The following is a 25,742-nucleotide window of genomic DNA, read 5'->3' as shown; positions in this document are numbered from 1 at the left end:
AAAGTGCTGCCCATAATGAAAAACAGTAGTAGTGGAAGTGAGCAATTTCTCAAGCAACGTAAATGTTGTTGGCTGTGGTATAACTTAAAGCTGAAAAAAAAAAAATTTACCTGGGGCAGAGCATATTCTCTCATTTTTTCTTTCCCACAATTTTGATTCAGGGATTTGTGCGAAGTTTTCCTCAAGCGGCATATTACGCGCTACCTGAGCAAAGCGTAGGATGAAGCGATTAATGATCACATCATGTAGGTCATTCATTTTAACGAGTTTACTTTGATCTCACTCATTGTTCATTTCCCATTCATTCTCAAAAACTACGCCATTACCATCATTATTTGCGTTTAAAGGGTCTTGAAATAACATATTATTGTTGTTGTTTTTCCTTCCTATTTTGAAGTTATCCACTCGGAATAAGTTGAGCTTAAAACACTTAGGTCGTGTTTGGATTGCAATTTTCTGAAATTTTTATAAAAAAAATATATATTGTAACGATTTGATTTGATATATGTGACATAAAAAAGGTAATTGAAAAATGTGTTCACCGAAAACTTTTCGTACAAATTTTTTGATGAAAAATCCCTTTCCAAAAGGTCGCTTTTCACATCTGATTTTAGCTTTGCATAAATTAAGTTGAGAGAACCTGAAAAGTGTAAGTGTGTGTGCACACGTGCGCGTACATATATATATATATATTCCCGAGTCTTCGTTTAACTTTTAAGAATGATTTGATTGAAGTTGGAGATTTGCAAGTGTTACGGCATATACCTTGATTTTTTTTTCGATACGATAAACCTACAATTATTCTATGCTATGGGAAGAGTAGAACTTAAAGAGATCAACAGAAAATCGGAGGGAATTGAATCACCTATCGATCCAGACGAGTGCACTATGCAACCGTTGCGGCATATACCTTGGTGGTTTTGAATGTTCGTTGCAGTAGAGTCAGGTTATAGCTTTCGATTACGTACTGGTGCTACTAGTTCCTGGTTAAATTGGTAGTTGTGACTTATGAGTGTGTTATGACTAGTTGCTTTCCTGCCCGTTTTACGCTACCACGAAGGAAAAGGCGTTTCATGCACCTTGGATACTGGATCCTGTGACTTCATGGAAGAGGAACTTAGAAGTGGAATGTGCAATAATAGGCTGAAAAGAGCACCACCAAAGACTGTTGAATATTGCGCCCTTAGCCCGTGACTTCGATGATGCAAGACCAGGAAAGATCAACAAATTCCATGGAAAAAACAAAGCAGAATGGAATGGATATCCCCTCCTGTCCTGTCCCATCCCATCCTATCCTGCTTTATTACTCTTAAAAAAAGTTAAAACCAACTCTATTCATCGGAAGATCATTCAATTCCAATTCCACATTCCAATTTCCATGGCAACGAGCAGCGCCCAGCAGATTTTCTCGTATACAGAATCTTAATCCGACGACTGTGGACTTCCTGACGGAAATCATCCATATTATTTACTTTCGGTATCTTTTAAGTCGAAATGAAGTCGATATATATTTTTTCTTTGAGTGAAAAGTACTCGATCCAAATGGAGCCTGTCCTGGTCAAAGCACGTTCATTTTACAGATGAGAAAAAAAAGTACTACTAATATTTGAAGCCTAAACTTATAAAAACTCAAGCTGAGACTGAGACCGAAGACGCCTATAGCTAGCCCGGATCCTTTCAACGACCCGACGGACCAGGTTCAAAGCACCTTCGTGTAGGTATTTGTTAAAATATCCACCTGCTTCTTGTTGATTTCGTCTCTAAAGCAACAGTCATCATTAGGTAAAAAAGTCTGAGAAAATTCTGCAGGTACACTTAATTGCAATATATAAGACGATTTTCCAGGATTGCACATGCGCAATTTATATTGAACAAAAGTATAAATTAGTACCGGTTTCATCATCATCAGATGGAGATTCAAAAGACTGCAATTTAAGAACAAAGAAATGGTAGCATTTTCAACAGTCAACCTTTGAAAACAGACGTTGAATTTCCTGCTTCAAATGGTCGCAAGTCATGACCAAATTTGAGTCCACGGCCAGGCTAGCGGTTTCCAATTCCTCTCAGAGCTGAGAGTGCTGCTATGATTTGAGCCCTCGAGCGCCCCACCGCAATGTTTGAGTCTCCAGTCAGCGGAGCCGCTAACGGACATAATAAATTAATGCCAGTAGTATTTCCCAATTCCCAGTGGGTCACTCCTGTTGATGTTTATGGGTCATTTTGTCTAAAACAAATTGCGCAGCAACAAAATCAGCTTAGCCCCACTTGGATTTTACCGACTTAACATAACTCATTTGATTATAGACCAAAGTTTGCAACGAGGGAGGGATGATTCTAATATCTTATCTCTCTTAATAGTTAAACTATTTCAGTCGCGTCCCTCTAATCTTCGTGATTGCTCTTAAAAGCTGAATCAAGTACAGGAGGATGATTAGGCTCAAGCACTATCATCAAATTAAGTCCCGGAGAAATAATTAAAAAGAAAAAAAATTTGAGAGGAGGCATTGAACATCTTTGAAAAGCGACGGTACGTAGAGTAGAAAAGTTCCATTTTCTATTTTCCTCCACGGAAAGAGAAAATGACTGATCTCAACAGGAGAGAAAATGCGAGCTGTGATTTCCTTTTCGACATCATTAGTTTGAAGAATTGAAGCAAAGATTAAAAAAAAAAAAAAAAAAATTTCCTTTGGCTTTTGCCTCCAAGACATTTAAAAGGGGAGTTGCGTCACTCAACTGATTTGCCATAGACAGAGAAATATGAGACGATGAGATTAGCTTTAAATTCTGCTCTCTCAATTATTAAAATGAGACGGACTTTAGAGCGTTGATCAATGGAAATAAGACAGAAAGAGTTGCACTTTATGGAAAAAAAAAATAGCTGCACAAAATATCTACTTTATAATGACGAGTGATTTAGTTACTGTTATATCTTTTTCGGTCAAGATTTGGTACTTCGATTAGATTTTCTACTTTACTGCCGCATGAAGACATGACATTAGTCCCGGTATCCATTCGTGTACACACACATACAATTCTCAGTCGATCCATTGGTATGGGACTTGCTTTAAATGCCTTGCTCCAAAAAGCTAACCGGTAAAAAAAAAAAGAAGAAAACTCATAATAAATTTACTCCAACTTTGAGTCTGTCACAATATTTTAAAATTTTTTTATTCTATGCAATTCGTATGAAAGAGATAGATAGAGAGAGAGAGAGAGAGAGATTTGGGGAGTTTATTTAAAGGCAAAAGAGTCTTGGTTTCATATTGGCCAATGAAGAAAAATATGAAATTCAAACTAATGCTATGGTATATATTTCCAACAGCGATGGGGTAGGGGTGGTTGGCTTGTTTCCAATCCCGTCTCTTTCTTGTAAAAAAAAAAAAAAAAAGAAAGAAAGAAATTCAAACTATTGCTAATATGGCGGGTCGGTAATACACTTTCAGATCACAGGGGGAGAAATGAAAAAAAAAAAAAAAAATCTCGATAGACTCGTATATATCTCTGAAAATTGTGTTTTGTTTAGCTATCTTGTTATTGTTCATGGCAGGCAGGTTTTTTTTTTTTTCTTTTTTCGTTTGCTAAAGAAAAAAGGGATTTGAGTTTTCAATCGTAAAGTAGAGGTCCATTCGTAACCCACAGAAGAGTAAAAGTACAAATCGGACAAGTAAAACCACTTCCGATTGGATTGTGTGCTCATATCATTACCACTCAGCTCCCTAATTACTCACTCAGCTCCCTGCCGACGTCCACCATAATCCTATCAACAATGGAAGTGTGACAAAATGCTTAACCTTTATCATTCTTTCGCCGTGCAAAAATATCTCATTATTGTATTTTCTGTACTCATAAAAAAAGATTGAAAGGCTACAACACAATTCCATAGATTCCAGCAAAGTTGTAAAATGCAAACCACTACTTTGGGGTCGTTCTCCTTTTTTTTTTTTGGTGACAAAACGATAACTTCTATCTCGAGGTTATTCAACCGATTCAGTTTGTTGCTACGACATGATCTTTTCCTCTTCATGCATATTTTTGTCTGTGTTAAAATTGCTTTCGCGGCTGCTGCTGCTGCTGCGTATCTTTCTTTTTGTGCCAATAGTGTGTTCAAAACTAAGGTCATTCGTTTCCCATTTTGGAATTGGACTTGGAGAGTTGAGGCTTGAAATCTTTATCAATCAAAATATTGTGCCAAGTAACGACAATAGTTGATGTCGGCTAAATCTCCCATCAAGCGGTTTAGTTGGAAGATTATATGTTGATTTTTCTATTTTCTTTCCTTCCTTACTTTTTTTGGGTCCAACAGTTGATTAGTATCAAAACACCGTCGGGACTTATAATTCTGGACTAAAAGATGACTAGCTCTAAGGCCATGGCGCCCAACTGTTATGATTTGGGAAAAAAGTTAAAAGGGGATTCTGGTTCTGGTTCAGAGAGAAAAGTTTTAGCAGTTTGCGCAACTTGCAAATTCAGAGAGAGAGAGAGAGGACCCATCACAATTCAAAATGAAGGCAAAGGGGAAATATGCCTAGCGCCAGGTTGATAACTTTGAAAGCGACCGTTGCTACTTGTCGTCGTGAGCTGGAGCAGTGCAGTATTTTGTATTAGCTGGAGAGTTAAAAGGAGTTAGCGTTAAAATTGCAATTAAAGTCAGTTTAGTTACGCAACGGCGTAACGATTTAATACGAAGAAGAAAACGTTGAATACCGGATAACGTTGAGGTACAAAAGTCAAGTTTAAAGTCTCTTAGTCAGCTCACGTGCTTCCCAATCCCAGCAAAGCGTGATTTGTGATGCGTTTATGTGTTCTGCGTTTTTCTTTATTTATGGCAGTATAAAGAAGGAAAAATTATCAAAGTGGTCCTTCACATTTCAAAAGATTTTTTAACAAAAATCGTTTTTGGCCCCTCACATATAAAATGTTGTAAAATAGTCTCTCACATATAATAACTGTATTAATTTAGTCCCAAAGCCTATTTCCGACCAAATTTCTTGCTAAAAGAAAACGGGGAGAGGTCCGATTGGAGGAACGGGGAGGAGGAAGAAAGAGAGAGAGATTGCAGGTTAGTGGAAGAATGGAAAGGAGGAGTGAGGGAGGAACGGGGAAGGGGGTTGTGGGGAACGGGCTAGTGCTTCCAAATTTTTTCCTGTGAAAGTACAGGCATGTGACTTGTGTATGCGCTTTTTGACGAGAAATTTTTAGGCCTTGTTTGGATTGCCGTTTTCGGTCGAAAAATTACGTCGTTTTCCGTGATCACATTTTTCTATTACCTTTTTTCTTCACATATATCAAATCGCTACAGTAATTTTTCTATGAAAAATCATGAAAAATGCAATCCAAACACAATCTTAGTTAGAAATAGGTTCTAGGATCAAATTGGTACATTTATTATATTATTATTATATGTGAGAGATTATTTTACATGTGAGGGAATTTTTTTTTTTTTTTGGGGAGAAAATGTGAGGCACAATTTTCCTGAAGTATCTGTGAGTGACCAGCTGCAGGCAGCCATGGCTACTTTCATTTCATGCAAATTACCCGCTCACCAACCGGCGCAATTTGACATCAACTTTACCAAAGATTCGAATCGATTACCAACGAACATAAGCTCTATCGACCGAATCCTGACCAGACTCACTCCCCCTAATGCTTCTAAACAATAATATTATTGCTTAATCCCCAACTAAACATTTTCTTGAAAAAGTGCCAAAAAATTAAGAGACAGGAAAGAAGGAGGGAGAGAAGAATATTCAGCCAGTGGGATGGTACAATGGTGCGGTTGAGCTCTGAACTGTCCCCACAACAGTTGTAGACTGGAAATACAAACATGAGAACGTTGAAGTCTAGCACTACAATTTTCTTACAGAAAAATTTTTTTTTTGTTTGGGTACAGTAGTCGGGTCCACGTGCTTTCATGTCTTGAAGACTTGGAACTGGTGAGGTAAAATTAGATTTGTTTCTTTCTTCTGCCCTATCATTATCAGTCCAGTAAGAAGAGAAGTCGTGGGGGTTTTATTTCCAGTCCAGGAGCAGCAGCAGCAGCAGCAGACAAGATAGTCGCTTTCTCTTAAGCTTCCAATTCCAATTCCATTTTCTTTTACCGGATTGAAAGTTAGGATTCCAATTCCATGTTTGACCTCCAAACTGCATCTTCCGGGCAACTTGAAAAAAGAGTTCAAATCTGAAGCGCATTTTAACATCATTTTTTTCCCAAAATACCAAAAAAAAACATTAGAAAGGGAAAAAAAGAAGAGAATTTATCTATTTCTTTAAATAAGTTTAACTTAAAATGAGAACGGGCTTAACAGTGTCGATCCATCGGAGGATGTATGTATCGCCATGCCATGTAACAATAAAATGTAAGCAACAGTAGTAGATTTATTTTTCTTTGTTTGTTTTGTTTGTTTGGAAGGAGAAAAGTCAAAATGAGGTATCGTCTTCGTCTGTTTCCACCATGTTTCCATTTTTTCTAACTTGCTTGACTTGGAAGAATAAAATAATGGTCGCACGCAATGGAAGTAACCGGGAAACCGGAACATCCATCCTACCCACAAATAAAAAAAAAGAAAAAAAAAAGAAAAAAAGACGCCAAACAACACAACTTGACCCCCAAAAGGCAGTGCAAAAGACTAATGAGAGCGGACCATCCGTCATCCATGATCCAATTGATCATCCGGATCCAGCCCCTCAAATCTCATCATCATCGTCATCCTCAATCAATCCTCACCCACAATTATTAATTACTACTATTTGCTTTCAAAATTTAGGAAAACCCACGTAACATCAGACATAGAGTATATCATTTCTTTGTACGCACGCAGCTTCATTCCGCTTTTCCATGTTTTGGATGATTATCCTTTCAATTTTTTTCCTACTAGTAAATTAATAAAATGATTATTCGCGAAAGCCAACAAGAAAGAGGGAAGTATCCTGGCTCCAGCCAAGAAGCCTCGTGTGAAGACTCCTCCCTCCCCTTAAGGAAGGCCTTAACTTCCACTAATGCTCGAAACTCAGAAGACCCTTTATAAGCACCCCAACCTCACTCCCTCTCTTCCACTCAAAGGTTTGAATCCAAAAATAAACCAAAAAAAAAAAAAGACTCCAACCGATAATCCCTTCTCCTTCCTCCTCTTCCCAGAACAACTTTGACATCTTATCCTCCTGGCTGCTACCAGGATGGCCTCCCAAACCCAAATTACTGAAACTTCTGCCTTGGAGCTGATTAAGCAGCATCTTCTTGATGATTTCGCCTTCATGGAAAACTATTGTGTTTCAGACGATCGCTTGAGCCAATTTTCACACCTCTCTACTTCTCAGTCTAACAATTCCTCCGATTCTGATACTTCAAGCTTTGCAACCTCCAACGCTTCTTTCAGCTTTGCAACCTCCAGTTCCAGCTCCAGTATTAATTACATGGAATTGGAAACGAAGCCGAACGTCGCGTTAACTACTCCAAACCACCCAAGACAAACCGCCACCAGCTTCAGCGAGCGAAAGCCTGTTTTGAATATAGCAATTCCTCCTCCCGTTAAGAAATTGTTGGACTTTAACAAAATGAATACCTCTAATACCACCACCACCTACGAGCAGCCTAAGGCTAAAGCGGTTGAGCAGAAGAAAGTTCAGGAAGGTTCCGGTGAGAAAAAACATTATAGGGGAGTCAGGCAGCGGCCCTGGGGAAAATTTGCGGCTGAGATTCGTGACCCCAATCGTAAAGGGTCTCGGGTTTGGCTGGGAACTTTTGATACCGCCGTGGAGGCCGCCAAAGCTTATGATAAGGCGGCCTTCCGTCTCAGAGGGAGCAAAGCTATCCTCAATTTCCCACACGAGGTGGGGAATAATACTTTGCCGGAAAGTGAGCTGGCGACGACTTCTGGTCGGAAAAGGGCCAGGGAGCCGGATGTTGTGAGTGAGGACATTGTGAAAAAAGAGGTGAAGAGGGAGGAGGTGTCGCCGGCGTCCGTCCGGAAAGGTGAGGAGCGTGGTTTGCCCACGGATCCGTTAACGCCGTCAAGTTGGACCGCAGTTTGGGACTGTGGAGATGTGAAGGGTATTTTTGAGATTCCGCCTCTATCGCCGCTATCTCCACACCCAAGCTTGGGCTATTCCCAGCTCATGGTTATCTAATCAACCAAATCAAAATTATCCACGGGATCACCGAATTAATATTATAATTTTAAAAATAAAATTTTGAAAAAAAAAAAGGGGGGAAATACCTGAAGGAAAAAAAAAAAAAAGATCGAGAAAGGGAAGTTATTCAATTCTTTTTGGATGATGGGCAAAAGTAATAGAGGAATCTAAGGACTTTGAAACCCAAGACTGCCTCAAATGACGGGATCAAGCAACGAAGCGATCCTTCCAAGTTTAAGGATGAGTTGTTAAATGCGAGTCAGTAGATTATCAAGATGCACCTGACAGTCATGAAGTCTGAGGTGATTAGGGGTGGGAAAAATATATATGTATGTGTATATTTCAGCTGTTGTTTTGCATCTACATTGATTTTCCTTTGTAGCTTCTTTAATTGGTTCAAGGATGTAAATATAGAAAAAGTAGTGTGGCATTTGTAATTGGTTCATTCGTTTAGAATATGAATTTGAGCTATATAATTCTGGTGAAAACATTTTCTAAGTTTATCTTCTTACTTTCCATCCTAAAAATGTAGTAGTAGTTATTTTTACCTGAGACGGCAAAATTTCCCAGTATATTTTGCATTTAGACGCTTTCCAATCAACTGCCATGTCCATGGCTTTTTTGGGTCAATTACAGGAATCGGTGGCAATGACACTACTGCTATTTTAACACTTGAGCAAAATTGGACGCATATAATATAACAGTCTAAGGTGTGAAGCATGGAAAACAATTATTAAAAAGACAAAAGGGTATAAAGACACAGTTAGAGCTGCCAATCCTTCCAAGCCCATGAATGAATTGTTGTCATGTCATATGGCTAAACAATCAAATTGGTTGCAGCGGACCATACATGTGCAGGGCCTCTAAGAATATTCGTAGTATTGGCGTCAAAGGAAAGAAGATGTAGAATCTTCGTAGTATTTGCGTCAAAGGAAAGAAAATTTTGTTTTAGTACTACTTTTTTTTTTCTTTTATTCTTAGAAGTTCGGCTCCAATTACCATCACGAGGCACGACGGGTCTCCAGGATCATAGCTTGAGATTCGAACACCAATGCTTTTAAATTCGGATAAGATAATGAACCGAAAAACCTTCAGGTTCACAACTCGACCGATTCAACCTGTTTGATCCCGGTTCAAATGTTTAATAATTTTTTTATTCATTTTAGTATTAAAAATTTTGAATAAAACTAAAATATTTATTTTAAAAAATAAATACTTAATAAAAATCGGTTGAACCTCTCGGTTTTGATTGGTTCAACCGATTCCTGGCCGGTTTTGACTGATTCAATTAATTCTTTGGATTTTTTAATCGAACCAGACCGGAGGCATGGTCGGTTCACGATTCAATTGGTCAAACCCGACCGGTCCGATCCGGTTTTCAAAACATTGTCGAGCACACGATTTTTTTTTTTGTAAAAAACTGATCCATGCTTATCAATTGAACCAATTTGTATTAGTATTAGTACAACTTGACTATTCGCGAATTACATATAATGAAATCGCGTTCGGAATTCTTTTCTTTCGTGAGAGTAGGACTTAGGAGTACTCGAAATGAAGTGGAATTTTTGTCTACAATTGCGATTAATTATTGCTAAACCACGAAAAAGAAAAGGCCAAAAGACAAAACCAGCAATTCAGCACTTTTGAAGTTCAAGTTGATTAATGCAATGAGTGATGTATTGTCATGAACAAACGTTTCAAAATGATTACCTACAATTTCTGAATTTTCATCGGTTTGACCTCCCCGATGCAACATATCAACGGTGGCATAGTAAAAAAGGAAAAAAAAAAGCATGTAAGAAATACGCATCTATCGTTGTCGGAGCATATAGATCTTACAGAATTTTCTACAAGTGAGGGATGAACGGATGTAGCAGTTGAGAGCTGAGTCCACCCGACGCCAACGCACACAGCTATCGATTCGCTTACAGATCCCCAAGTCCCAATTCATTAATTATTCATCCCCAAGTTGCACCCAAGTTCATGCCCGTGACCTTCGCAACTTGCAATTTGGACATGGGAGGATAACGACGATATTAATTTCTCGCAAGTGCAACTTGGACATGGCGGACAACAACGTTAGTTTTGGATGGAAAACGACATTATCGATTGAGTTTTTCAACTGCAAAACTTCCGCACTATTACATTATTACTCATTTACTTCTTCATGTATGGATTAAGCAAATCTTCGGACCTAACAGTTTTTTATCTACACTACACTAATGGCAGAAAATACGTCAAACGTACCAACCACAGATCCGGACGGATGCATCACATTTGAGAAAATCAAAAATATTAAATAGTAAATTTTCAACATATTCTAGACAATGTCAATCTCTTTGAACCAAGAGACCGTCTATGCATTTCTTCTTCCAAAAATTTCAGATCCGACAAACAGATTTTGAAAAGAATGGGATCTAACAAAGAAAAAGGAATAAAATAAAAAAACTATCGCTAGAAACTTTAGGAAAGAAGAAACTCTCATTAGGAAAACTGCAGAAAAGAAGGAAGCTCTCACTATAATAAAATCTTAGGAGTGGATAATACTAGTGGGAGTGTTTGAATACAAAACTTATCCCAAATAATATTTCGCTTGTATCATAAACATATTTTCCAACCCACATTTTTATATTCCCAATCACCTTTTTATCTCACATACATCACATCACAAAAAGTGCTACAGTAATTATTCTAAATAATATTTCAAATAATACCCTATCCAAACAAACCCAAAAAGAGAAATCATTTGGTTTTTTTTTTCTCAGTTGGTTTTTTGGATCAGCAGTTTACTTTAGCTGTGAACTGTTTCAGTTACACGTAGTCAACCAAGAGCGAAGTACATCGAACAGCGCATGGACCGGGCCATTTATGTAGAAGCAAAACTATCTCACTTCTTAGTAAGTTTTATTGTTATAAACCTAAAATCTATTCTAAGTCCAATACCGCAAGATTTTAGGTTTGTAAACCAATATTGATACTAATAATAGTTTAATTTAAAATTACTAAAATTCTAATATGCTTTGATTTAATTCTTCCAACATTACCTCTCTCACATCAAGTTTTTCACTGTACTCAATTCCAATTCCATCTCGAATAATAACTTTCTGTTTGCAGGATAGCTGATGTGTAATTAGTACCCATCATCACCTTCTTCATGAGTTGAGGATGGATGAGACTTGTAATTTGCATACAATTTTGCTGCTAATCCTCCTCAAATTTATCCACCCCACTAATAACATCAATAACAACAAATAATTTCCTTCCCACTTGGATTTCTTGACTTCCTTGTACCTTGATTGAATTCTACGGTGGAAACAACCATAATCAACAATTTGAACCATCCATAATCAATGCCCACACAAGTATCGATAGGATAGGATAGGGTCACTCTTTTTAAACCTCCGTTCAATTAAGATCACTTTTTCCTAATTATCAATAAATGAATGAGTACCCCAAACCCGACCTCATGGTTCAATTTTCTAATATTTGAATACTCCACCACAATCTCTATCAGAAATTTTATGCTCTCCTTGTCACAATGACGACAAATACCCCAAGATTAAATTCTTGAATTTAAGTTTCTAATACCATTTATTAGTACAAAAAATCATGGAGTGGAAACTTTTTCTCTGAACATTTAGCCTGCGGTGTTTCGTTCTTGGACTCTTCCTTCATTGTGTGATACTAATTAAAGTTCCATGACTTGGTTAAAATGTTCAGAGAAGAAGTTTTTGCCGCGTGACTTTTGTGTTAACAAATCCAGGAAGCCATCATGTACTAAATAAACTGATGTTTGAACCACCACGTAAATTTGAACTTTTTTTTGAGGGATTTTAATAGGTGTTATTTCATTTCAGGTTTTGATTGACAGGCAAGAGGACCAACCTGTGATTTGACTTCAAGAACAACTATCAGTAAATTATTTGTAAATTGGCTCCGGACAATTGTGAAAGCAATTGCATGATACTCTACTAGTATTCTGCTCATGCAAGTGTAGTACAGTATGATTTTTATTTTTCTTTTGGGGGTTCAAGAATTTCAATGCCGTGGGTCATTGAAAGATGGTAACGTTGGCCTCTCACTATGCGCAATTCAGTGCACCAAGACGACAATATACTGCAACTTGGGAATTGGAAGGCCTATTACGCAGTTGGTTGTTTCAGGTTCACCAAGTGTCTCTCTATCATTCGTTTGTTTGCCTTCAATAGAATTACAGAACAAGACACAAGTCGACTTTTCCATCCTTGCGTCTGTGCAGCTCATTTGAAGAAGACCTCTTGTCTTGTGCAAGGTTGGGAATTGGGATGGGATCCCTGCTGTTTCTGGGGCCCCAGAACCAGAAGCATTTACACTGCCAGACCAAAACCGGTGAATTCGAACCCGGAAAACTCCGTTGCTTTTGATAAAGCCAGACAGCTCTGAAAAGAGTCCCGTCGCATAATTTTCTTGTAGCCAATAAATGGCACCCCCCAATAAATATAGCACTAATACCATACGTAAAATACTACAGTAGCATATGACTTCAAAACTAGCTGGGTAGGTGCCCGGCAGGTGTTGGGAAGTAGTAAATGTTTTACTACGAAGGTTAAACTTCCAGGTGTAATGAACAAATACCAACACTTCCGATTGATTCTCATGTACTACTCCACTCCAGTATACATGATTGTGATATTGTACAATGCACAATGCATTTGTGTGGCTTTCAGATTCTATCCTATCCTCTTTCCGACTGGCTGGCTACCCGCTACAGGAATGAAGGAAGTGGGGGGATCGGAGAATAAACGGCATATCTTTATCTGGGTATTGATCTGTCATGCTCGTACTGTTGGATTCGATATGGACAGGCAGAGCAAAGCCCAGATTCATTCAAGACGGATTAGCATTACCATATTTGGAGAAGGAGAATGAGATAACGCCGTTGACCATGAGATCTCTGTAAATATGCGATGCAGTGATGCAAGAACCACGCTAGCTCGCACGCACACACCATCCACAGGCTCCCAATTTCTTTTTTTCTCAGCAACAAAAGTCAATCACCACATGTGGCTCCCCTTTCTCCTGTTCAAATAAACAAGTCTTGTTGTTAGCATTCTCCTGATTTTTATTTGTGATTTGGTTTAGTCAAGCAGAAGATGTCGTCATGGGAACCTGGCAGATTCTTTTGACAAACGATTGCTTTTACTATAATGTTCAGTGCTCCTTTCACCAAAAAAAAAAAAAAAAAAAAAAATTAATAATATTAATTTGATTGGTTGGTATTTCAGTACTAGACAATTTATAGCCTGAATAGAGGTCATGTCTGGGAACTACCGAAACACAGTGGAATGTTCTAATCATGTATTTAATGAATGTAACTCCGAGAGAAATATTTTCGGCCGGCAAGCACTTGATGTTAATCCGATCGGAGTAATGGGCTCGGGGTTTAATTTATTTGTATGAAGGCCACGCTAATCCAAAGAGTGTACGGTGAAGTACAAATCCAACAATTTTGAAATGAACTCCTTTAGTTAGAAATGGAGAGCCAAGCATTAGAATATAACATGTGATTTAGTTAGGACGAAACAAATGTGGTTGGGTATAAGAATTTGGAAGCTGTTGAAGTAGTAATTGGAATGGAATTGTAGTAAATTTGTCGTCCCTCGCGAGTGGGAACCTAAATCTGAAGGAAAAGCCTTGACATATCCATCTTTGACAAAAATGAACTCTGGACTGGAGGGGAGGATTCAATTCTGCAGTGCTCATTTTTCAAAGATATTTTGAGAGGAAAACAACGGATGAAATGAACGTACGTAAAAGACGACATAATAGTGCAGTGTACTATCGGTACAAAATTTTCTCGAGCGGAACAAAATAATAATTGCGTAAATTATGAGATATCCAAACAAAGGGGTTCAACAGGAAAAAAGCCACCGGGTTCATACTTCATAATAGGCGCCGTCGGGCCCGCACCAAATCCAAATGCCTCCCCACTTGACAAGAAGAGATTAGGAGAAGGGACTCATCTCCCCGGCGCCGGCGGAGATTTTAAAGTGCCTCTGTTGGTTTGATGCAACTCACTCGCAACTCGCAAGTTGCATTCCTCCTCCTCCTCATCTACAAAGATCTCTGCCTGGGGCCATCACCGCCGGTTTGCTAATAGCAACATCCCGCCATCAATTTCAGCTTTAGCATATCTTCTTCCTTCGTCCAATTTATATACTCCGAGTCCTACTATTAATCTTAAATAATCGCGGGAACTGTTGTTTCGCGGCAGCGGCATCCCACCACCGACTTTTGACCGTTGTGATAAAATTGTTTCCATCTTTTTCTTTTGACCATTGTAATATAATATTTTTTTATTGTAATATTTACAATTACTTGATCAAATCAATAATAGCTGGAAATAGCTAATTTCAGGAAGACCCAAATCAATTAGTTCACACATCACATCGTTTGTTGAGCACTTATGGATACTGCAGGCAAAGAAGCAATTGACAAAGTTAATATTAATCATGCATGTCTCTCCAAAAACAAAAACAAAAAAAAAAGGTTAACCTCAAGAAGCTATTTTGAAGGAAAGTTGTGTGTGAAATTAGAACATTTCACAATTCACAATACAATACCGTGCAGTAACCAACCACATTGGTGAATGTCTCCCAGCAATCCCGACCCCACAAATTGATCCCATACTACTAAATTGGGTGTCAAAAGTCCTACGCCCCCACCATACACATTACAAACGTTACATATTTACATGCCCGTGTCCGCTTGCTATATAAACCAGCACCCGCTACTCTTCTTTTGCTCCCACACTATTATCATACTGCTACGAACCACCACTGGCAACCAGATTGCAGCAGTGGTAAAAAAAAAAAAAACACAGGCGAAGGCGAACAGCTCCAAAACTCCGAAAGGTGGGTGGGTGGGTGATCACTTATCCGTATCAGCGAGTGATGTCGGCGGACGAGTCAACAACTTTGGAGCTCATAAGACAGCATCTGCTGGGAGACTTCACTTCTAATGATACGGAATCTTTTCTTAACAACCTTAGCCTTTGTTTCGCAGATGTCTGCAACGACGATGATCATAATAAAACCACAATCAGCTCCGGAAAGCCCGACCCAACAACTTCCGAGTCGGATTCCAGCTCTTTCATTTCAGACCCCCCAAAACAGCCCGACACCCCCGTTTCTCGTCACCTCAAACTCGAGCCCGATTTCTTCGATTTCGAAACGGAACCCACCATCCTCAAACTCGAGCCCGTTTCGGGCAGTCCATACTCAGAAAATCCCTTCAGGCCCGCTTCTGCCTCGGTAAAGTCCGACCCGTTTGGAAATGGGTCCGGCGGAGTTCGAGACGGCAGGCATTACAGAGGGGTAAGGAGGAGGCCCTGGGGAAAGTATGCCGCGGAGATCCGAGACCCGGTCCGCAAGGGATCCCGGGTCTGGTTGGGGACGTTTGACACCGCCATGGACGCTGCAAAAGCCTATGACTCTGCAGCGTTCAAGATGAGAGGAAGAAAGGCCATCCTCAACTTCCCTTTGGAAGCCGGAAAGTCTTCCCCGCCGGTAAACTCTCGCCGGAAAAGTAGAAGAGAGTCTAGTGTGGCGGTGGATCATGGACATCATCAAGTTTCTGAAACTTGATGGTGTTGCCGTTTGTGGAGTGGCATTTGTAAAGCACTTTCACGTTTTAATCTGTCAATGTCAAAAAAATAAAAAATCTTTCGCAGAAGTATTGCGGTAAATATTCAAGTGCCAGTGGCACTCGTTCGTAAAATCACGCTATTATTTTTACCTCATGCATGTTCAATCATCATGCGGTGGCAGTCCCGCGTGATTAAATACATAGATTAGATTAGCCCCCCGAAAAAAAGAGAGAATTTCATAAGGGTACGGTGGTAAATACAAATTCACACAAAATTCATGTTGACTCTTGTTTTTTTTTTTTTTTTTTTTAATCGATACGATAGAATTCCTATAATCTAAGTTAGCCTATTCTAGGACGAGGGGGAGGGGATTTTATGTGAGTAGAAACTCCATCGAAACTGATCAATGAAAATCGTCACATATTGTAACAAATTTTGGTGGGAGGTAAGATTCTTACCCTTCTCTCATGTTGACTCTTGTTACCGTGCTTTAAATAGAGCAAGAGTCGTCAGAATGTCCTGTGTCAATGTGAGAGTTCCATCATTTAATCTTCTGCCCCTTTCCTTAATCGAACGTCTATTTCTTCTATCCGTAACAAATTTAATGGACATGAGCTGCCGGGTCAAATCCAATCAAATTAAAGACGAGAGAGAAGAACGAAAGATGGTGCGGGCTTATAAGTTTTAACCCTAAAAAAAAGAAAGGAAAAAATTGAGGGAGATGCAAAAATGATGCAAGCTAAAGACTATAAGGATAAGTCTCGTTGTTATGTTGTCTAATGTAGTTTTCAACTCACAGTGCGTAGAAATTAATCTCAACAATGTATTTGATTTTACGTGTTGCACCCTTCTTATCTCGACAACGAAATAAAAGTCAGAAAGAAAACCTATTCTATTTAGCATTATTTTCTTCATTCAATTCGAGCAATCTTGCTATAACGATCGTCTACTTTTTGCTCTGGACGTAATTCAAGAGGAATAAGGCCGAACAAAATCGATTACTCCCTCCGTCCCGTTTTGTTAGTCTTGTTTTCCTTTTTCGTCTGTCCCAAATTGTAGTCCACTTTCCCATTAAGGAATGTAGTAATCTTTCAAATTATCTAAAATACCTTTATTAAATATCTTGTTATTAATACATTGTTATTAAATACTAACCCACTACATTGAATACATTGAGCATTTCCAATACATAGATAAATGAAAAGTCTATCTTTGTTATTTATTGGCACTATTGACAGTAATTGAAACAATCAGGGTGCACTATTGGCGGTAACTGATATTTATTGGCACCATTAGCTGTAACTGATATTAATTGGCACTCTTCGTGATTAGCATAAGGGTATTTTAGGAAATTATTAATCTAAATTTATGTTTTCAACCAAATTAATTACACTTTCTTAATCTGTATGAAAAAAAAAATCAAGACTAATAAAACGGGACGGAGGAAGTATAATTTTTTGTTATGCCAACTCGGGTTGATTTCAGAGCCGAAGCAGTTTGAATTTTGGAGGTTTTCCAGAAGAAAAAAACACAAGATTAAGCAACCTTCCTACTTGTACGTGACATCATGCAGCAACTTTTCCAACTCGTACAAGGCTAACTAACGCTTTTCCAACTTGTACAAGACTAACGCTGCTTTATTAAAATCCTCTTTTGCAGCTAAAATGTGAGCTGTAGACGGATTGAGATGGAACCTGATCCTTCTCATTAACGTTTTCTTCTTCTTTTTTTTTAATGCACATGAAATATGTCATGAGTTACGACGAGAGAATTTTGAAGAAAAAAGACATGATGCAGGGTAAGGCACGCGCCTGTAATAAATTAACCGACAAAGGTAGATACAGAGTGCTCCCTGAACCTGTTTTTAATTTCATTGCAAGGAATGGAACCTCATTTCTCATTCAACGAATTAACGGATCACATACACAAATCGAGAAAAAAGCTGATATACAAGTCAAGCATAATATGCCACAAAACACATACCTGCCTTTCATGCTCAGTCTTCAACTTCCATTACTATGCAGCTTTAGTCAGATATCGTTCTTCCCTCATAAAACGACACAGATAGTAATAACAAACCAAAATATCAGTTTCTAAGTCGAACATATATTTACAAGTCTTAATAGATAGTACTAGTTCCTGACCTGGAACGTTTTATTGGGGTAATGCAACTTGACCCCATTGGAAGTTGACGCTTGTTTGGCCTCGTAGACCGCAGATAAGAAGCAGTGACACGGGAAGTTAAATGACCAGGCTAACCTCTACACTTGTTGTGACCCCCAAACCGCTTACGACAAAAAGAACCTATTGATCTACTTGCACAAAGCAAGGGGACCTCTAGGACCAGCTGACAAGCTCTTCTATGCGATGACCATATCCAGATTGCCATGGCACCCATCATTTATGAATGACAACTAGCGATAGAGATCATTCTGTGCTTAATATTTTCTGTCGTCATCAAAGTTTGACAAGAATTCCGATGAGACCTGACTCTCGTCCGGTTTCTCTCTAGGATAAACCAGGGCAGCTGACATGGTACAATAAGAGTGGTGAGCCTTTGTAGTCATCCTGGCAAATCTAACAAGCAAGCCAAAACTGGACTTGCCTGTCTAAACGTTCGAACATGAATAAGCATGTTGAGTAGATCTCATAGAAGAACTGCTCATCATAAGAGTCAAAAAATATTGCTAAGCTTTATCAGCCAATTCAAAATAATAGGTACAATAAGCGTCTGGGATAAATGCAAATGGAAATTCTCATCCGACCAATGAGAGCAAGATTAACGTTGTCAGCATACACAGCCCTGCTCAAATTGCAAAGAATAACTCTTTCCAAATATACAAGAGTCCGTGGACCTAAGACGCTTGCTGTGCTTAACACTTCTCTTAATGCAGGCGCCGACAGAAGACTGACAGTCTAGATAGAAGTAATCCTCATGTCATCAATTACCTCCATAGTTTCTTTATCAGCTCGTTCTCGCACAATTTCACACTTTTGCAGGAAGCTAGGTTGATTAGTGGATGCAAGAAGTCGGGCCCACATCCTGTCCGTCAACCTGACAGTGTTCGTTTTCTCTGTCACCCGCTGTGCTCCCAATAGCAGATAGTAAGTAATAGAAATGAAATTTTGTTATAAGTTTGTTTTTGCAATTATTTCATTCCCATAGATAAATTCAACATATTGGACCTCATTAAATGAACTGCTTGTTCGAGATTCAACAAAGTAGAACTGCACAAGCATGCTTATGAATATAGATTGCTTTGAAACTTAACGTAAACAATCCAGAAAAGCGCTTACATTAATTGGAATGTACGCATGTCTGCTGTTTACTGGTCCAACAGTGAAACCTGTATATCCAGCCATGGTTCCATGAACAGCACTTTGAGCGAGGAGTGTGCAGTAGATATTATCATAGGCATTGCTTGGAATAGCCCGAATCATGTAGGTAGGATCTGCAGACAAAGGTTACACAAAACGAGTACTCAAATGATACTGCTATTGATATGCTTCCAAAAGAGGAGTTGGGACTTGCTGTGAAAATCACTTTGGTTGACAAAGAAATAATGCAGGACTGGATATGTGATAGAACACACAGCGCTATCTCTTTATTTGGAAAATGGCATGTTTATTGTTTTTGGATAACATCCTCAACGATGTTAATTAAATCACCCACTACAAATGAGTAAATGCTTTAACATCAAAATAATAACTGGCCCAGATTCTGATATCTTCTCAAGAAGTCACTAGGCTGAGTAGGCTTTGTGACAAAAGAATGATAAAGGAAAAACTTGGTAGTTCTGCTGATTTTAATTTCTGGAAACTTGATATGATTATTTCTGGTAATTTATTACTGTTAATTGACTCGTTACCAGTAACTTTTTGAGGATAGAAGAAATAGAAGAAACAATCATGTTTCCTCCATTTTGCAGTAGCAGTTGTTACTCAAATGAAGAAGTCATAGCCTAGTATCCACGAATGTTACTGAAGAACTACAGAGGCAGTTGCTAGTAATGATTAGGTACAAGGTCAAATAACAAAATAAAAACAAGAAATTGTCTCAAACAGAAGCTAATACAACAAATTCAAGATAAAAGTGTAGGGCTTTGAAAGTACCAATATATTTCAGGTTTATTTCCATTTTCCGGACGTTCGTAAAATGATCCTGTTACATAAGAAATTACCAGAACCGTCAAGAAATGCAAGATGGTTGCCAGTAACAATGTCACACAGAAAAGATACTAAACAAACATCCTCCCGTGGCACAAATGGCATTGCAAGAAACAAGCAAAGGAAGAGCACCTCATATAGATGATACATTAGAAAGTGCTTGCAGCAAGAGCTCCCCCAGAAAAAACAATATGCTTTCTGGAAATAATTCTAAGAACTTCAAGTAATTTACTTTTCTGGTAAGAAAATCTCTCAAGTAGCAATAGATGTATTCAAGATTTAAAACAAAATTTCAGTGCACAAGAAAATATATTGAAATAAAAAAAAAAAAACACTTTTACACTGAAGAGAAATGCTTGAACAAAAAACGCGCACATATCATACAGTGACAAAGTTTTGGTTCTAGACAGAAACACTTGATAAGAATGGAAGTCCATAGCCTGCCAAGATTGAAAAGCCTCATGCCTGTCAAAGGGCAGACTTCTTAATATCAGGACAGGGAAGAAGGGAAAAAGAAACATTCTCAGTACCTTTACTTCTTGTGTCAACCAAAGACCAACATCCAAAAGTAGCCGATTTCCAGATGCATCTGTCCCATTAACAGCCTGCGCACTCTGTGAAACATATTCTTGTCCTGCACCCTCTGCCAACACAATCAGCACATGTCCGTTTTCTTTAAGACGCTGTTCAACATATTCCAATAGCCCACCCTGGCCTTCCAAATAGAATGGGGACTCTGGAATCAAACAACAGTCCTGTCACAATCAACATTCCACTTGAAATGTCATTGGGCTTGTCATCTAAAATCAAACAAGACATATAACTACTTCACAACAGGACAATTGAGACCAACTCCTTTAAGTCTACACTAACTATAAATTCACGTAAGTAAATTGTTTGTCATAATAAGGAGAAAAATCCATTACATTTTATAATTTTACATCATTTCTGGATAATCAAATTTTCTGTAACAAGTGTGCATGACTTCTTTTTCATGATTTATTTTTTAGAATTAAGATAAATATTAGCTTTTTCCACGAGGAAGTTATTGCATGAAAAACACAGTCAGAGTTGCAGTACATGGTGATGAGAAAATTGTCTAACACGTAGGAGGAAACTAGTCAAATTGCCGCAAACAGAGGGATCCAAATGTCTAACGTACAAAGTTTGTTACAACTCCAATTCTTTAGTCTTGCCATCAGATGACAACTTAGGCCCACCCCAAAAGGTTATAGCAAAAGTTTCCAAATTGGAATGATAATTGTATCAAAAACACTATGATTAGTTTAAAGTAAGTGCAAATTGAAATGGTTAAACATGAACTGATCACCACTCTAAGTCTTACCACATCTCTGCTTGCCAAAGTTGCAAACATAGCAATGAACCCTGCAAAGTGCAAGCAAGTATACTTTGAGCTGAACTTCTAAGTTCAGACACCAAAAAAAAAAAAAAACTAAACAGTCTGCTTACCACTATATCTACCCATGAGCTTTACTATTCCAACTCCATTTGCCACACACTCAGCCTCCACGTGTGCAGCATTGATGGCCCTTTGAGCCTCCTCAACGGCAGTATCAAAGCCAAAAGATTTGTCTATCACCTAAATCAGTATAGAAATGTCATCCCTTGAAGTTTACTACAACACCAAAATGACAAGTCCTTTCAAATTCAGATGCAAACTGAAGTAGTCCTTTCACAAGATCTGAATTCGAACTGAATAGTGACATAAGAACAATAAACAACAGGGATTTTTGCAAGAATAAAGAAACCTTTCAACAAGTCAATATTGGCCGACAAACTGATTGAAAAGCTTACAACCAAGATGTGGACTAAGTTATCACACTTTCACTTAGGCAAATTAAAATGCATGTTCTCAGCTCCAATTAATCAGAGCTACTATGATTAGCAACTGATAACAAAAATGAATATACTAAAAACTTTGTATGCTATGTCCAATTTTTTCTAGGGAAACCAATCAGTTTACCTGCCAGCCAACTAGTACCTGGGTCAACCAAAAATGATTTTGCAAGAGGTCCTGATCAGCAGCTCAAAATTTTTATTCCTTGGAATACTTGCACAAGTTATTAAAAATCTGAAAAATGAAATGCCAAAAACAGATTCCACAAGTTCTTCCCACAAATTTCATATGAAACAAAATACTTAACTCCTAAATCATCAAAATCAATCAAATTTTAAATGAAAAACAGTTACAAAAACTAAGTGGGAAAAATCACATAAACAAGATAAGCTGGTCAATCATTTCACCAATTTCAGTAGGATTTGATTGATTATCATTGCACCACCAACATGCGTGTGTTCTGATGCCTAAATGTGCAGCGTGCAAAAATGTCCTTCACCAAAAATGCTTGCCACAACACAATTCCTCTATTAAAAAATCTGCATCATCAACATGCTTCTTGCTACCTTAACAAGCCCACATTCTATATCTTCAATTGTAAGTAGCTGACTATTCAAGCCACTACCTACAACAGAAAATATTAAATTCAACTGCCACCGTCAGTGCAATAGGTGGAGTAGAAGGATTAGGACTTTAATGTCTTGAAAATACAGTGTGAAGCTCAAGTGTCCTATCTCTTGAAAGAACAACTCTTATAATGTAGTCCAAAAACTAACTTTACATAAACAACTTAATATAGCTTCAATTGACATCTTATAATGATCTCACCAAATTTAAACTTTCCTCAAGGATGGGAATTCCATCATTCATGGATTCAGACCCCTTTTCCTACTAATCTTCTGCAGTGATTGAAATTGAGTAATTTTAGCATTGATGCAAAAGATTTGCCCCAATCTCAAGTACCACATAAACATATAATGCCAGATGAGTCTAGTAAATGTCAATGTCAACCCTGTAGCCGAAAAGAACAACTGCACACCTAGCTTAGAAACAGAACATCAAAATGAAGTTTGAAGGAGAGAAAAGCATCAAAAGGCCATAGTGTCAAAAGTTGGATTACAGCACTCACAGCAATATCATTATCTATTGTTTTGGGGATTCCAACTACTGCCACCTGCAGCCCTCGTTTTTCAACTTCCTTGACAAAACAAGCAAGTCAGCATCAAGCCAACGAGATTAAACAGAAAAGATGGATGTTTGCAAGCAAGTTTGGCATAAGGACCTTGGAAATTGCAGCTGCTCCTTTATGAGTGCCATCCCCCCCAATTATGTACACCTGCAACCCAGGGAGAGATCATAGTGACAAAAACTATGGTTAAAGAGTTAACTATTATCTAAAGGTAAAACATTCACCTGATTTATTCCACGATCTTGAATGTTATCAACTATCTTCTTGGTATCATGACCTCCCCTTGAAGTTTGGAGAAAGGTACCACCACGTTTATGGATGTCATTGACAAGTTTTGGTGTCAACTTAATAGTGTTCTGAGAGTAAAATCCCCTATACCCTCCCTGTACACTTCAACAGAATTAGGCTGTGTAAACAGATAGAATTTTCACTTCTATATGAAAGAGGCTGGCTAATAGAGATCTTAATATAATTCCTAGCGAGGATTGCATCTTTTTGTGGTACATCTACACAGCTCAGCATTGTTGCAAAAGGAGAAAATGCGAATTACTGATTGCATGTTAAGGGATAGAGAACGAATGGGGCTTTGCTTTCCTGAAACTTACCTGGATACCAAGTACGTCATCAACACCATACATATTGTGCAAACCACATACTATCTCACGGATCACTGTATTGATTCCTGGACATAAACCCCCACATGTCACAATACAAGCATGCACTTGCTCCGGCTTGAAGTAAACCTGAAATGAAAAGATAGTTAAGACCACATCTATCAAAAGATCACTCTTGTGAAAGGTAATCAACAGGAAGCAACAAACACGTACCTTTTCTCGAGGACCTGCACGTCGAAAATGTATGCCTCTAGGACTGCCCTTCTGAACAACAATCTGAAGGCAAAACGAGGTAACTGCTAAATCTAAATAGTTGATTGGAAAAAAAAAAAGGCTGCTAAAAATTTGACTTACTTGCTGAGCAACCACATCCTCTGGGCTGACAAATGTATTCCTGAAAGGACAAAATTGGTGTGCATCAACATGACAAAACTTTTCACTTTAGATGTGATAAATAGAAAGAAAATATTTGAGAATGTTAAACTTACTTGACAATAGCATAAGCTTGGCTATATTTCAGTGGATTGGGATACGGCTGCAAAAAAAGAAAAAAAAAATCAAGAATCAAGTCAATTCATGGTGAACTAGTTCGTTGCTGAAAACAACCCAGTGTTTCAACATGAAAGATCATTACTAGGAGATTGTATACATTTCCCGCAAGAAATACGGCTCAAAAGGCATAGTTTACAAATTATACATTTTTAAATAAAATAATAAAACAAGCAGTTGAAAGCTCTTGAAAAGGATTCTAGATCTCTCTTTTTACCTTTTTGGTTACAATGCATTTATCTGGTAACCAGAATATGAATTTAGTGCGGAACTTTGAAGTTAATGATAATTACAGACTGAACAATAATAAAAAGAAAGTCAAAACCGAAATTAACTTCGTTTCGGAAATTCAAGTGATTAATCCTCCACCACCTTAGACCACCCGTAAAAGAGCTAGACAGAGCTTTTTGTCAGGTATTTACCACGACCTTGCGTCCAGCAACAATCACAAGTCATGCTCTTGCTAAATAAGTAACAGTCATGATCGCCCCCTACTTTGCTAAATTAACTTCACAAGAAAACACTACTCAGTATAAAACGGTAATTTAGAGAAGTATTGCGGTAATCAATTCAAAGCATATGATGGGGAGAATTACCGGTAAATCAGGGAGGAAGCTGGTGAGGTGAGGAACGTCTTCGAGGACAAAACCGTGATCGTCATTGTCATTCGTGATCTCACTGGAACTCTGACTTTTGACTATTACAGGGCGTGGTTGCCGTAAAATCGAGGATTTATTGAATTTGAGAAGAACTCTAGAGGAAAAATTAGAAGCCGCAGCGGAAAATAATCCGAGATTTTGGCGCGGAGGAGAAGTTGAATTTGTAGAGAGATAGAAGGATGCAGGAGTAGTCGAATGAAGAGAGGAAGAAAGAGAGAGCTCCATCGGCGAATAAGTGTTGGGGCCAGTAGAGCTCCTGGTCCTCGGATGGGGGCCTGTAACCGGCAGCAGGCAGTTCTTCCACTCGTTGGTCGAGAAGGGGAGAGTTTTTTTTTTTTTTTAAATAGTAAATAACGGTTTTGAAGGACTGACTTGCTTTGCGGGAGTTTGTCAGCTGAATTGCTATTGGATACGTGTTGAGATACGATGGCGTTATTAGGAGCAGAGATGGCGCTGCAGGCAGGATATGTGGACTGCTTTTTCCTCGAGGAAACGCGCTCAGGAGCTAGGACAGAAAGAAAAGAAGGGGAAAGACGAGAAAATCAATTTCCAATTATTTGCTAGTTTTTTTTTATCGTTTTTTTTTAGAAAGACAGAAAAGAATGGAAATGGGAAGATGCACAAGGATGCAAATTGTGCAGTGGCCAAAACTTTTTGGGCGCAGAGACGAGAGGAAACCTGCAGAAGCGTGTTAAATATTTTTTAAAATACCCATTTTATTTATCCTTAGAAAGGTTCTTGAACAAATATTTAATGACCTGCTGCACATCCAAAATCATTCCCCGTGTTCTTTGTAACTCCCAAACAATTCCCTTCTATTTTCTTCTTTTCTCATAATTTAATTTTTCCCTTCTTTTCTTCTTTTCTTCTTTTCTGTCCTAAACTCCCAACCTAGCCGACCTCTCGCCGTTCCCACTCATCAACCACCATTCTTATATCCTCATCTCGGAAT

The 25,742-nt window shown here is 38.4% G+C and overlaps 3 protein-coding genes across 7 annotated transcripts; 2 read left to right on the top strand and 1 right to left on the bottom strand.

Annotated features, from left to right (window-relative positions):
* The first annotated feature begins 6,918 nt into the window (after window positions 1–6,918).
* LOC140036514 (ethylene-responsive transcription factor 5-like) lies at window positions 6,919–8,615 on the top strand. The gene has a single exon (XM_072078213.1). The coding sequence runs from the start codon at window positions 7,174–7,176 to the stop codon at window positions 8,122–8,124; it is 951 nt and encodes a 316-aa protein (XP_071934314.1). The 5' UTR covers window positions 6,919–7,173; the 3' UTR covers window positions 8,125–8,615.
* A 6,165-nt stretch (window positions 8,616–14,780) lies between these two features.
* Window positions 14,781–15,853, top strand: LOC113725206 (ethylene-responsive transcription factor ERF106). Its single transcript, XM_027248224.2, has one exon. The coding sequence runs from the start codon at window positions 15,060–15,062 to the stop codon at window positions 15,750–15,752; it is 693 nt and encodes a 230-aa protein (XP_027104025.2). The 5' UTR covers window positions 14,781–15,059; the 3' UTR covers window positions 15,753–15,853.
* Window positions 15,854–18,378: 2,525 nt separating this feature from the next.
* On the bottom strand, window positions 18,379–25,494 carry LOC113725205 (ATP-dependent 6-phosphofructokinase 4, chloroplastic). Of its 5 annotated transcripts, XM_072078204.1 has the most exons (15): window positions 24,728–25,456; window positions 24,071–24,117; window positions 23,937–23,976; window positions 23,796–23,858; window positions 23,574–23,711; window positions 23,193–23,351; window positions 23,062–23,115; window positions 22,909–22,977; window positions 21,906–21,956; window positions 21,392–21,521; window positions 21,267–21,307; window positions 20,452–20,676; window positions 19,868–19,916; window positions 19,052–19,206; window positions 18,379–18,838 (listed from the first exon to the last, which is right to left on the bottom strand). In XM_072078204.1, the coding sequence occupies exons 1-15, from the start codon at window positions 25,013–25,015 to the stop codon at window positions 18,671–18,673; spliced, it is 1,677 nt and encodes a 558-aa protein (XP_071934305.1). In that variant the 5' UTR covers window positions 25,016–25,456; the 3' UTR covers window positions 18,379–18,670. The 5 variants fall into 5 exon arrangements, with proteins under 5 accessions (XP_071934305.1, XP_027104023.2, XP_071934307.1 ...); XM_027248222.2 differs by lacking the exon at window positions 21,906–21,956 and having other exon boundaries at window positions 24,728–25,494; XM_072078206.1 differs by lacking the exon at window positions 21,267–21,307 and having other exon boundaries at window positions 20,452–20,657; window positions 24,728–25,458.
* Between the last annotated feature and the right edge of the window lie 248 nt (window positions 25,495–25,742).

This window comes from Coffea arabica, chromosome 2e, assembly GCF_036785885.1.
Source record: "Coffea arabica cultivar ET-39 chromosome 2e, Coffea Arabica ET-39 HiFi, whole genome shotgun sequence".
Taxonomy (NCBI): Eukaryota; Viridiplantae; Streptophyta; class Magnoliopsida; order Gentianales; family Rubiaceae; genus Coffea; species Coffea arabica.
Note: the sequence above shows the minus strand (reverse complement) of the source record. Positions and strands in the feature narration are given on the sequence as shown.

What these genes read in the sequence shown, in the direction of transcription:
- LOC140036514 (XM_072078213.1), top strand. Translation starts at nt 7,174, where the DNA reads ATGGCCTCCCAAACCCAAATTACTGAAACTTCTGCCTTGGAGCTGATT.
- LOC113725206 (XM_027248224.2), top strand. Translation starts at nt 15,060, where the DNA reads ATGTCGGCGGACGAGTCAACAACTTTGGAGCTCATAAGACAGCATCTG.
- LOC113725205 (XM_072078204.1), bottom strand. Translation starts at nt 25,015, where the DNA reads ATGGAGCTCTCTCTTTCTTCCTCTCTTCATTCGACTACTCCTGCATCC. An exon ending in GCTTCCTCCCTGATTTACCG is followed by an intron (nt 24,118 to 24,727) that starts GTAATTCTCCCC and finishes CTTTTTTTGCAG; the next exon opens with CCGTATCCCAATCCACTGAA. An exon ending in CTTTGGCAAGCAGAGATGTG is followed by an intron (nt 20,677 to 21,266) that starts GTAAGACTTAGA and finishes TGATTGTGACAG; the next exon opens with GACTGTTGTTTGATTCCAGA.